This window comes from Carettochelys insculpta, chromosome 2 (assembly GCF_033958435.1).
Source record: "Carettochelys insculpta isolate YL-2023 chromosome 2, ASM3395843v1, whole genome shotgun sequence".
Lineage (NCBI taxonomy): Eukaryota > Metazoa > Chordata > Testudines > Carettochelyidae > Carettochelys > Carettochelys insculpta.
In genome coordinates, this window is record NC_134138.1 from 62,484,096 (window position 1) to 62,496,392 (window position 12,297).

A 12,297-nucleotide genomic window follows, 5' to 3' on the forward strand; every position below is an offset into this window, starting at 1 on the left:
TTGAATGTGTGTGGACTTTTTTTTTCTTTACTGCGTGCTTTTAGGGTATGTCTACACTGGAATGAAGCACTTGTGGCTAGCCCATGTCAGTTCACTTGGGCTTGCAGAACTGTAAAAGTCCTCCGATCTTATGGAATCCCAGAGCCAGCAAGCTAAGCCTGTGAGCCCTAGTTAGATCCATCTTTAAGTCTAATCTATTCAGCTGGATATATAACTTCTATCATTTTTTGGGCATTAGTATAAGTCTTCTATTGACTTTTGGAATTTTATGAAAGGAGTAGTACATCTGTAAGTTAGTGTTGCCATTAATACTGTTTCAGTAGAGAACTGTGTGGAAACAACTATATATTGAGTTGATGAAAGACCTTATATTTACAATGACCACTTACTACATTTTGCCTTTATTGCATCAAACTTTATTTTCTGTGATTGTTCCTGAGACACACTCATCTGTTGCAGAATTTGTCAGTCTTCCCAACTATTGAAGTTTGTGCTTACACCTTCTCACACAAGTACCTGCAATATTTTAATGTATCTTGCCAAAACATTAGTCAGGAATCCTCTTTTTGAGAAGTCTAGCTTGTCAAACAAACTTTTTTTTTTCCCCAGATACCCGGACTAAAATCTGTTGTTGTTTGAACTCAGTTACAGGCAACAGTGTGGTTTGCTCAAAATGTGGCCTTCCTAGTATTTTTTTTTCTGTCTTCCAAGTCCATGCATTTCGTTTCTCTAAAGCTATCTCTGCATGTAATGATATGTCAACAGAAGTTGCTGTTGGAAGAGATCTTCCAACAAAACTTCTATCCGCAGATCACAGGCACACATGAAAGACGATTGCTCTGTCGATCAACTCTGTCAACAGAGAGCGGACAGACTGCCCGGCTGCTCTCTTGACAGAACGGCTAACCAGAAGCACAGCAGACAGGGTTACCCAGTGACCCAGAGCCCTGTTTGTAAACAGAGGGACCCGTTGGAGCATCCACATGGCTTTTTTGTTGACATAGTCTGTCAAGAAAGGCGTTATGCCTCGTGCGAGAGAGGCAGAAGGCTATCGACAAAAGCGTCGAGTTCTGTTAACAGTATGTCGACAGAACACATTCTTAGTGTGGACACTCTGCAGGTTTTGTCGACATAACACTCCAGTGTAGGTGTATCCTAAGAACATAAAAGTGTTTAAAATGAAGATGCATAGTGTGTGTATAATGAAGGGCAAAATGAAAAAAAGAAACAGATTTTTATTTCAGGTTTACAATGGAGCAGATTGTTCAATACAAAATATTTATTCTAAAAACTGTCTTTTATTGGTAATATATACCCAGATTGTTAAATCGTAAGTTTGTTAAACACATTTCTTAGTCATTGTATGTAGCACTGGGAAAAATTTCTAGTTTTTTATCTTCCTTGTCTATATTCAGTGCTCTTGATCACAACAGCAGTGGTAGATGGTAGTCTACAGTACTAGGTATATGCCAGGAGTTGCTTCTGCATCTGTATCTTACACAAAATTGGAATTGTGTGTATTTGTTTTCCAAATTTTTTTTTTATTTTAAAGATGACACCTGTTGATGCCACTATTTTGCGGTCCTCCTAGCAGAAGATCGTTCTACTGAGAAAACGAGCACTTTGATCGTTCAGTCTTTGAACTTTAACCTTTGACTGGAAGTGACCTATAGACAAAGAAGACTACTTCCTTTGACTGCATTTTTACTAGTGTGCACTCTGGGCGCATGTTGATCGCTGGTTCAGTCCATGCAACTGACGTGCTTTTATTAATCATACAGTATTAATGCGGGTGTCTGGAAACGTCAGAAAAATTCCATTTATTTTTTATGCTTTTGGCAGAATTCCAGGTCTTCATGTATCGTGCAATAACAGTTCAACTCCTTGGCAGTTTTGTCACATCCATTGCCGGCAATGGATGTTATACCAAGAAAAGTTTTGATCCTGCTGCAAAATAAATTGATTGCATGGTAGGCCTTGTGGAAAGTTTGCTATATTGGGATTAAAGCAACGGATCCAACATTTCTTTGAAACCACTCTGTTCTTTTCTATTTGAATTTTGTGCACTGTGATCACACAACTAGCAGCATGAGTAACCATGCTTAGCTAAAGAACTGTAATAAGATCATTACATATTTATTAAGTTGTTTCTCTGTTAAATTGTTTTGACGTGGAAGGTTTTTAAATGGTGTTGCGAGAGGTACAATGTTATCCCTATGGTGAAATAAAAATACCTTTTTGTATATATTTACATCTCTGAAGCAAAAATATGAGTAATACTGTAATTAGGTAGAGTGGCTTAATCAAGATTTATTTTTGAAGATATCAGAAGATGGCAGTGATATAAATTATATTGCTGCAGCCCATAATTGGGCTGTAATTTGTACCTTAGAACTTTTTCCATGTAGATTGCACACTGTTACTTCCTGCTAGCCATCAGCATGAGCCCTATTGCCTACACAATATTTCATTTATTTATGTGTTTGAAAACAATCCATATAATGTTTTTGTTTTCTGTTTCTTTTGTTGTGTTGTATGTCACGTTTGAATGTTACAAAACAATATTTTGATTGAAAAGCTTTGTCAGAGGATATTTTCTTGTAAATTATTTCTTTTCCTTGTACGCATCATCTTGTCTTTTAATCCTGTACTATAAAGAAAGAAATACATTTTTGACAGAGGCTTAATGTTTTGACACAAAAGTGTGGACATTTTTATTTAAGTTTAGACAAAAGTATATTTTCTTAACATGCTTGTCCCACAGGCATAACAGTTTATTTCCGGGCTTTTTCTTCACAAAAAATTAATTACAGATAGATTAACTTTTTCTATAGAGAAATAATTCTTGGAAAAAATAGGTAATTATTCTCACCACTGTGTAATTTTATGATACTACAACTAGGCTGTCTTTGTAGGAAGCACTGATACCTTTTTTTAAACTTACTACCTTAACACATATGCAACATTTCTATAACAATGCTGTTTTTACTGTTGCCTTACTGTTGACTCATTGAGAAAAAAGCAGTAGTCAATAAACGAATGTCTAAATCAAGTAACTATTCACTTTATTTTTAAAATAAGAACCAGGAAAAGCTAAACTTAAAAAAGCAAAATAGAACAAAAAATTGGCTGAAAATATTTAAAATATTTTTACTGCTGTATAAAGGACATATTTTATAGCCTTGTACATACGTGTCTTATGTAATGTTTAAAATTTAAATTTAAAAAGCGTAAAAGTTGAACTCAGGGTGGGTAAACTCCAATGGATCTGCTTTGTACAGCTATTGAATGATAGATATCAGTATAAAAGGGCTACGATACTACATTTATTATTGTATTACAAACCCTTTTGGCCTTCAAAATTCAACAGTAAAAAATAGTTGTGAATATAAATTTGATGTGTATGTAAACTTTTTTGTTAAGAGCCAAAAAGTTAGTTGAAAACTAAATGCTCCTAACTATAACTGGTAGTTAGCATGAATTTGCAAATGTAAATCAATCGTAACTGTCCATTTACTAATATCTGCAAACTCTTCTTATGCATAAGCAATAATTTATTATGAATATTTAATCTATTTATTTCTTACTGATATACCAACTCTGTATTGCTGAATGACTTGACTGATGTAGTTAGCATATTTCTGTGTGTTTCTTTTCAGACACCTAGTTCACATAATGGATCATGTCAAATAATCACTTGCTATCCGTAGTAAAGAAACAGTGCTATGACACAACTTAATGCCTCTGAAAGAATTTTTACAATGCATCATGTCAAAGATGAATGTAATTGTTTTCATACTGTGGGTTGTGACAATACAATATAATGATTCAAAGGAGCTTCATAATGTACTGTATCTTATCAAAGATACATGCTGTAGTATTTAGCATTATACTTTGATTCACCTATCAACACCATTTTATGGATTAAAATGGAGATGAATAAGGAAATTATTGAATAGCTGGCCTCATTTATGCTGCTATTTTTTTAAAGAAAGAAAATATGAAAACTATGTTGAAGTAAGAAGAATATTCTTACAAAAAAGCAAGGTAGGTTAGAACAAGAAGCATCTCAGGATAACTGTCCTGGATTCTGAATTCTGTTGCTCTTTGGTAGACAAAATTCATCTTGTAGAGAAGACCAGCGCAAAGCCTGCACACCCTGTAAGTCTTCAGAATAGTGTAATTACTTGTTATTGTTGTAATGTCTCAAAATTGGATTTACATTGGATGTAAGTGGTGTTGGCCCACTTCATGGGAGAATTTCGCTCTGTGCACTGAATTCTGTCAGTGGGTGCTCTTCACCTGAAGTGGCAACAGAACCTCCTTCAAACTACCTTACTTTTATATCAGTATTCAAATTGTTACACCTTTTGCTTTGTGTTGAATGTGTTTATACCATAACACAATAAATACTTGTTTTTAAAATAGATCAGTGCCCCTGAATGGAAATAAGTGATCTCTGCATGGTGAAGGGTAGAAATATTTCTCATACTTTGTTTAGCTGTCTGATACAGAGCTGTCAGTGAGTGAAGAATGATGCAATGGAAATCAAGAGAGGAGTTTATGTAACACTAACGTGCTCAACTTTTTCCTCCTCAATCATATATTGTAGAGGCCTAAGAAAGTGGTTTCTTTAAATAAGAATCTATAAAATGGAAGAGATACGGTTCACTAAATTATACTGCTTTGGGACTACTTTTTTCAGTTTGTGGAGCTATTTATATGCCTGTCACTGTTTTGATATCCTTTTGAGAAGCACTTTAAATACAGAAAGGAAGGAAGGAACATTTGTGTAGACTCTCTTGTTTGTGAGAGGAGAGATTACATTATTTCAGGGTACATTTTTGAACTGTTCTGGAAAGAAAATGTATATATCAGCACATCAATAAATTTGTTCATAATTTTGTGTCGTTCCTGCTCCAGAAAGGCATGAGAATGCCTTTTCCACTTCAGAGGGAAAGGGAGAACCATTGGTATAAAAACACTAAGTCTTAAATATTTGTGATTGATCCTTTTTTGGTGTTTATCAACTTTCTTTTCTTAAAATGTAGAACAGCATAGTTCAAATTGGAGTTGAGTACACATAAAAGTTATCTTTAGTGTAAGTGTTAAAATAGAAAAAAATGGCAGCTCAAGTCCCTTTTCCTGAAACTCATTTTTGAATTAAATTGAGCACTGGGAAACAAGAGATTGATTTTGGTTGATAGGTAAATCTACATAGTTGTTGATATGTGATAAGGTGGCAGCCCAATGTTTCCACACCACCTACAATAGGAATTGTAAATCAGTGGAATTTTGCATATCTTTATAAAATTGGAAGAGATTAAAAGTTTTGTGTTCTTTCAACTCTCAGAATAAATGGTTAAATGTAAATTAATTCCAAAATATTTGGCTATTGCTGATATATTTTAATTTAATATTGAGATTTTAATACACTGTTTTCTGTGCTCTTTCATATTTTTTGTCATTTTATTTTTCTACCAGTTATGGTCCACTGTTCTATATTCTAACTAATAGTCATCAGATTTTGGAGTTTTCCTAATTTACTTTTCTATAGTGGATTAGGCAACTTTGAAGCTTTTTTATGTTGTATTCCTTTTTAAAAAAGTAAAATTATAGGGCCAAGAGTATTATAGAAGATTATCATTTGAAATTAAACATTGTAAAATTGCTTCCTTGGAAAACAATATACTCATTAGTGAAGGCAAGAATTGGTAAACTCGGTGGATTTATATGTTGGACAGCTGAAAGAGTATGTAGGTACATACTAAAATGAGATTTTACAACCCTTTTACGCTTCTAGCATTATTATATACCTCAGAAATGTGAGAGATGATGAAAGCACACAAAAGGAAGCTGAATGTACTTTTAAAAGAATATTGAGAATTCATTTAGAGATTATGGACTCAGTAATTGGATGCAGATGATGGAGTGGTTTTGGTCATGTCATCTGGCTACCTCATGGTAGGACAAACGTATCTGAAATTGGATTCCATTCGAAGGAAGAGGAGGACGACAAACAATTACCTACAATTACCTTCCTCAGGACAAGGAGAAAGGATACTGCCACCGTGAAAACAACTTACAATGGAGCCATACATCTTACATATCTGTTGTGCTACAAAAGACAGTTGATTCCTTCTTGATCTCAGTCTCTAAGACTGGCCTGACTCTAGCTCCTACCTGGGTCCCAGTATCATCCCCCACCCCATGTGCTGGGAAGGTATAAGGTGAACCATGACATTGGTCCCATGTCCCCTCTCCTACTCCTCACATACAGTGGCGTTAACATGGCCCCATATTCTCTTACAGAGAGTAGAGGGGAGCTGCATGGACTGCCCTTCCCTTCCTTGCAGATTGGCTGTTGTGCCCATTCTCTGCCAGACACAAGGATGATAACAAGCGGATCCTCCAGTACTTAACACTTGTAGCCAAGAGCATCTGTTGAGTGGATGGGCTGAGCCTGCTGTCCTTTTTTGATCTGACATTTTTCTACTTAGGTGTGCTGGTACCATTCCTCAGAACAGTGGGCTGGGTATAAGACACCCTTGAGGAGAATGGGGCAGTTCACACCCTTAAGTGGTATAGTCTTGGACTGTCTGTGGATGTGACTAAGGCTGCGTCTACACTATGAGACAAATTTGATTTTAAGGCAATTAGCTTGACATTACCACGACTGTCTTTGCTGTAAATACCATTAGCTTGATATGGGGAGCACTAATACCGATATTACAATATCGTCGGTACCTGATGGGTATAGCCTCAAGCTCGAATTCAAAAGTTCGATTAAAGGCCAATGTGGAAGCACCATGTCTTAAAATCAAATTTATTTGCCTTCAGAGGTGTCCTGTATGTAACCCACAATGCCCCTCAGTGCTCCATTCTGGCCACTGCTGTCAGGGTGCACAGGAACTAGGTAAAAGACTGTGAATTTCAGATCAGGACGAGGAAGCCTGTGGCTCTGGGGTCATATTTGTATGAGAGGCTGATGAGACCTTTCTTTCTTTGCTATTAACTCTGTGAGTGTATCTACCCATTACAAATAGCTCCAACACAGAGTTTGGGGTTCTGTCTGTACATTTATTATTTATATTTTTTTTGCACTGCCTGGTGCCAGTCCCTGCCCCGCCACACTACATTGCAACAAGGCATAGACCCCCATCCCTCCCTAACAGGATCCACGCAATTGGGGTCTTTCACATGTTTAGCCATGTCATGTGAGTAGCCCCCAACCCAATAAAAAGACATGTCTGCCATTCAGTCCTGACCACGCTGCCAGGCAGCACCATGTCCTAGCTTGCAAGTGGTTAGGGCTCCAAGGACGGGAAAGAATTCTGGGGCCTTGCTGCCGCTGTGGGAGAGGGGGAAGTCTCTCCTGGTGACTAAGATATTTGGAGGCTTGCTGCCAGTGGGAAGTCTCCCCCAGCAGCTAAGATAGTTGGAGGGGGCTACTTCAACATTTCAACCGGCTCTGCAGCCACAGACCACAGTCCCCTCCCACCCACCAAAACTATTTTCAGGGGCATGCTGCCCATAGCAGACACCTGTTGCTTTGATATTTCTGTTATAAAATCTTTTTCCTAACATTTCCCATCTGGCGTCATACTTTGATTCCCCCCCAAAAACACAGGGCGGAGGGCCCATTGAGATTGCTATTTCTGTTTTATAAGTTCAGTGTATGAGATTTTACTGCCATACCCCATGTTGGCAACGTCTGTATAGTGAAGAGGGAAGACAAATATTCTTTTTCCTAGATTTTTCTGTCATCTTTCTTTTAACTTTGAGAATACAGCCTGTCCCTGTGTTATTTTCAGGGATTGATGCAATCATGGGAGCCGGGGGACAGTCAGTGGTTGGCCAGTTGAGAACTCAGCCTGTGCGTGGAAGCTTTATAGTGTACCAAAAAACCAAAGATCCTCCCCTCAGCAACTCTGTTTTCAAAAACTGTTCAATCATATATCTTTTTCCAAGCTTTTCAGGATCCCTGTATTATTTTCAGGGATTGGATGCAGCCCAGGAGCAGAGACAGTCAGTGGATGGCCAGTTTGAGAATTCAGTTACAGAAGAAAGTTGTCTAGCATTTTTGCTGTCTCTGTGGATGCTCTACTTTTCCTTCATTCTGATGGGGAAAATGGATGTTTGCTTAGCATGGGAGGCGAATGAGGAAAATTAAATATTGGAAGATACCAAAGACTAGCGAGCATACCCGGAATGCTACAGGGATGAGGGAACTGTGGGATAGGTTCCCACAATGCACTACAGCAACAGTTGATGTTTGCCAATTGAGCGCGGCAGCAATAAATTGACTTTGTGAGGAGCATGTGGGGAGGTGAGGATAGCCCATTGAATTTATAAATTCCAGTTACAAAATCAATATTAATAAATTCAGTTTTATCCCATAGTGTAGACGCAGCCTAAATAAGTTAGATCTAATTCACAATTCCAAGCTTTCCTCCACAAGTGCTTCAATTTTTTTTAAAAATCAAAACTTAGATTCTGATGGTAGTGCATGACTTTTTATGACCCAAGGCTTAAAATGTTCTTGCCTTAATCTGGCCTATCCATCAGGGATTTTTTTTTTCTTTTTCTGTGATGAATTTACCTTCCATTGAGATCTGGGATGGTTATTGAACTTGGTATTTCTGCCTCCACTATTTTGCCACCTGTTACATTCCCCATCTTTGTCCCCATCACTTTTTTGTCTTTTTTTTTATTTTGTTTTGTTTGCGTGTGACGTTGGGAGAAGGATTGGCCAGCATCTTGGCTTTGCTGCCAACATTTTCTGTGCTTTGATGTCTTGCATTTACGTGTCTAATGCCAAAGGTAGGTAACTTGATGCCTTACAGTTCCACACTGAATTGGCCTTGCTACTTATGTAGTCTGATCTGCTGCTTGCTTTGATGCAGTACTTTGCCACTTGCACAAGTGTATCTAAATAAAATGGGTAAGGAGAGTCTGTCCAGCACCTTCAAACCTTGTCAGTTTATCTTAATGTCCAAGACTGGCTGTCATTTATTACACTGTCAAATCAGTCGCAATGTGAAAGGACTACAAAATACATATATGCAACTATTGCCCAGTGCACAAGATGCAGTGACTCTAGGCAAACTCTTCCTAGTCCAACCAAAGGCTGGAATTAGTGTTGTGAGGAGCAAAAACACTCAAAAGCAAAAGTCAGATTTATCCAAGCGTTGCCTGTCTTGGTGCAGATCTTGTTTCCCTACTAAGTCCAGAGAGGTGGATCTTTCTCTGAGGCTGGGTCTACACTAGCAAGTTTGAAAGTATTTTTGAAAACCAGGGTTCTTTGAAAAGACCCTGCAGAGCATCTATGCACAAAATTTGTTCTTTCTAAAGTAAATCGAAAGAACGTGAGGCTTTTGGAAATGCTCTTCTAGTCCTGGATCAGGAAGAGTGCCTTCTTTTGAAAGAATGGGTGTAGATGCTTTGCAGGCCACTCTTTTGAAAGAGGATTCCCCCATGACACTGGCCACCTTGCACATGGAGGTGTTCTGGCCAGTGCCAGTGGAGCTGTATACACCCTATGCCTGGCCTGCATCTGGCCTTAGGAAGCTGAGCATGTGCCAGCAGCAAAGGCATGAGCCTCTGGCTGCAAGTATGGAGCTGACAGCCCGATTCGTGCACCTGATGGCAAGCAGCCCTATGACACCACCACCAGGCACCCACCAGCGAGCTGGTCAAGGACCCTCAGAACCCTTCCCAGGCCACCAAAGAGAGGGACCCATTCTCGATGGAGCTCGAGCTGCAGGACCTGTTCAGTCTCTGGTAAGACGAAGAGGTCCTGCAATGGACCAAGGGCCATAAGCTGGACAACTCCACCTTTGCCTGGCTGGCACCTGCCTTGGCTACCCAGAGGCACCCCTCTCCCCCAGCTCAGACCAGGTGAGGTCAAAGATGGAGATGGGCTGGCCGCTCGGGTAGGATCCACCAGCTGCCCCTACTTCCGGGAGCTTGACAGCCTCCTTGGAGCCAAGGCCATTACCCACTCACTCACAAGGTGCTTGACACCTGAGCCAGAGCCTGGTGAAGTGGGCTGGATCACACCCAGTGCATACCCCACCTATGCAGGAGTCCCCCATGGCTGCCAGGCTATCAGGTGGGGGGGGCTGCCCACAGGGGTGGGGGGCATGGCCCTTGGGGCTGGGTTTGTGGGACAGATATGCCATCTCCCTCTCCGCTTCCATCCTTACAGCTGTGCCATCTGAGAGCTGGGGAGTCCTCTAGCAGCTGGACCTCCGCTGCGACTGGAGGCTACGTCACCAGAGGCAGGATGACAGGGATGCCACCTGTGCAGCCACTCTTCCACCTCTGCAAAATGCCATCCTGAGGGAATGGCTGGTGCTGGAGCAGGCCAACATGGCCCGGCAGTGAGAGGAATGGGTAAAGGTGGGGGCAGTACTGAGCACCCTCACCTGGGCTATTGCCAACTGGCTTTCACAGCTTCCACCCCCTCTCACTATGCCCCCCACACACACACACTGTTGCCCCTGCCCTCGCTACCCTGCTCCTTCCTAGTGTTCTCCTTGCTGCCTTGCAAGAACTTAGCCACTCGCTTGGGGCCAGAGCGGGCCCTGCTGAGCTAGCCTCTCCCACCCCCACCATCTGCCACTGCCAAGCTCAAGCCCATGGCACCCCTCCCACACCTCTGCCTTCCTGTGATCCTGGCCCTATCCTAGCTTGAACGGGGACTCAGGGCAGTAGGGGATCCCATGGCTGCTGCAAGTTGTAACCTTCCTCTCCCGCCCCCATCCCATGCCCCTCCCAGACTAAGTTTAGCTGTCCCTACCCCCTTTCCCATGCCCTTGACAATGTACGTAGTTATGCACATCTGATGAGTTCCAATAAGAATGAAACTGATCACATGCTAACGTGGTTTCATCAGAACCTTATTCTAATAAATATAGTCACCCCTGTTCAACCATATACATAGTTAGATGCATGGTTCTCACTGCACACAAGATGTAAATTTTACAGTAAAGACTTTATTTTTCACCACCCCTGTGTCCTTTATGAAGGGCTGGGGAGCGGTGAGTGATAAAGTGGGTGGGGGTGCTCTGGTGGGGGGTGCCTGGGGACAGGTCTGTGGGGCCCACGAGCAAAGGCCTCATAGAGGGCCTCCCTGATCCATGCCCTGCTCGTAGTACAGCCCACCCTGGACAAAGACTTCATCCTTACTCTTCACCACATTGTGGAAAGTACAGCATGCCCCCATGATGGTGAGCACATTGTGCAGGTCAACCTCCAGGTGCATCAGGAGGCACCTAAATGGCCCTTCAGGGTCCTGAATGTGCACTCCACTGGGTAGTGGGCCTGGTTCAGATGGGTGTTAAAAAAGATCCTGTCAGGTCTACATGGCCAGTGTAGGGCCACATGAGCCAGGACTGCAGGGAGTAGATGGTATTGGTCACCATGTACTGAGTGATGTCCTTGACTGGGAGCTCCCATGATGGGATGTAAGTCCCCCTTCTCCATCCTCTGGCTGAGCTCCAAGTTCCAGAACACTGGTGCGTCATGGGCCTAGGCCAGCCAGCCCACACACGTCCATGAAGTGTCATTTTGTGTCCACCGGGGCCTGAGACATCACCAAGTAGTAGTCCTTCCAATTCATAAATGGTCCAAACGTGGATGGCAATATGAGTCCTGTCCAGGTCCCCAACACAGATGACTCTCTGGAGGAGCATGGTGCTGATCACCTTGATGACCTGCATGGGATGGAGAGTGCATGCTCTCATGAGTGTGTGACAGGGTGCTCCAGGCCTGCTTCCTCTAGGCTGCCTTGGCCCCAATCTCCAGTCCCTGAGGGTTCCCCTTGCCTGGGAGCCCCCTCTCTCCTCTCAGTGGTGGGTGCCTGACCCGAGCATGCTTTACTTCTTCCCAACCCTGAACTGAAGTCCCATGGACTGGTGGCTGTCTGGGGTGGTCAGCTTCCACATGCGATGGTGGCCCATTTCACCAGGGAGAGAGCAGGTCACATGCAGGTGTCCTGGTGTTGGAGGGTGGGGGCAAGCCAGTGGCACAGCTCCAGGAACATCCGCTTGTGGACATTCTGGAGCCATTGGGTGTCATTCCACCACTCTGAGCCGGTAGGAGGCTCTATAGATGACGGAGCACCCGGGAGGAGGGGGCATGGACAGGGGCCCAGGGAGAAGACTTGTGTGACTGTGTGGGGGGTTACTTGCTGGAGGAGGTGAAGGACAGCAATGACCACCAGGGCCAGCAGATTGACTGTGGTGTTGAGGGCATCCTTGTCAGGGAGCTACTGAGAATCCATGGGGCTTG

At 42.2% G+C, this 12,297-nt stretch overlaps 1 protein-coding gene across 2 annotated transcripts in view; it reads left to right on the top strand.

Moving 5' to 3' along the window:
- The window catches only part of UBE2W (ubiquitin conjugating enzyme E2 W), a 53,734-nt gene extending 44,770 nt beyond the window's left edge, over window positions 1-8,964 (top strand). For both annotated transcript variants that reach the window (XM_074987067.1, XM_074987068.1), the window contains exon 6: window positions 1,553-8,964. In XM_074987067.1, coding sequence (XP_074843168.1) covers window positions 1,553-1,566 — 14 coding nt within the window. In that variant the 3' untranslated portion in view covers window positions 1,567-8,964. The remainder of the gene's footprint in view (window positions 1-1,552) is intronic.
- Window positions 8,965-12,297: the final 3,333 nt, after the last annotated feature.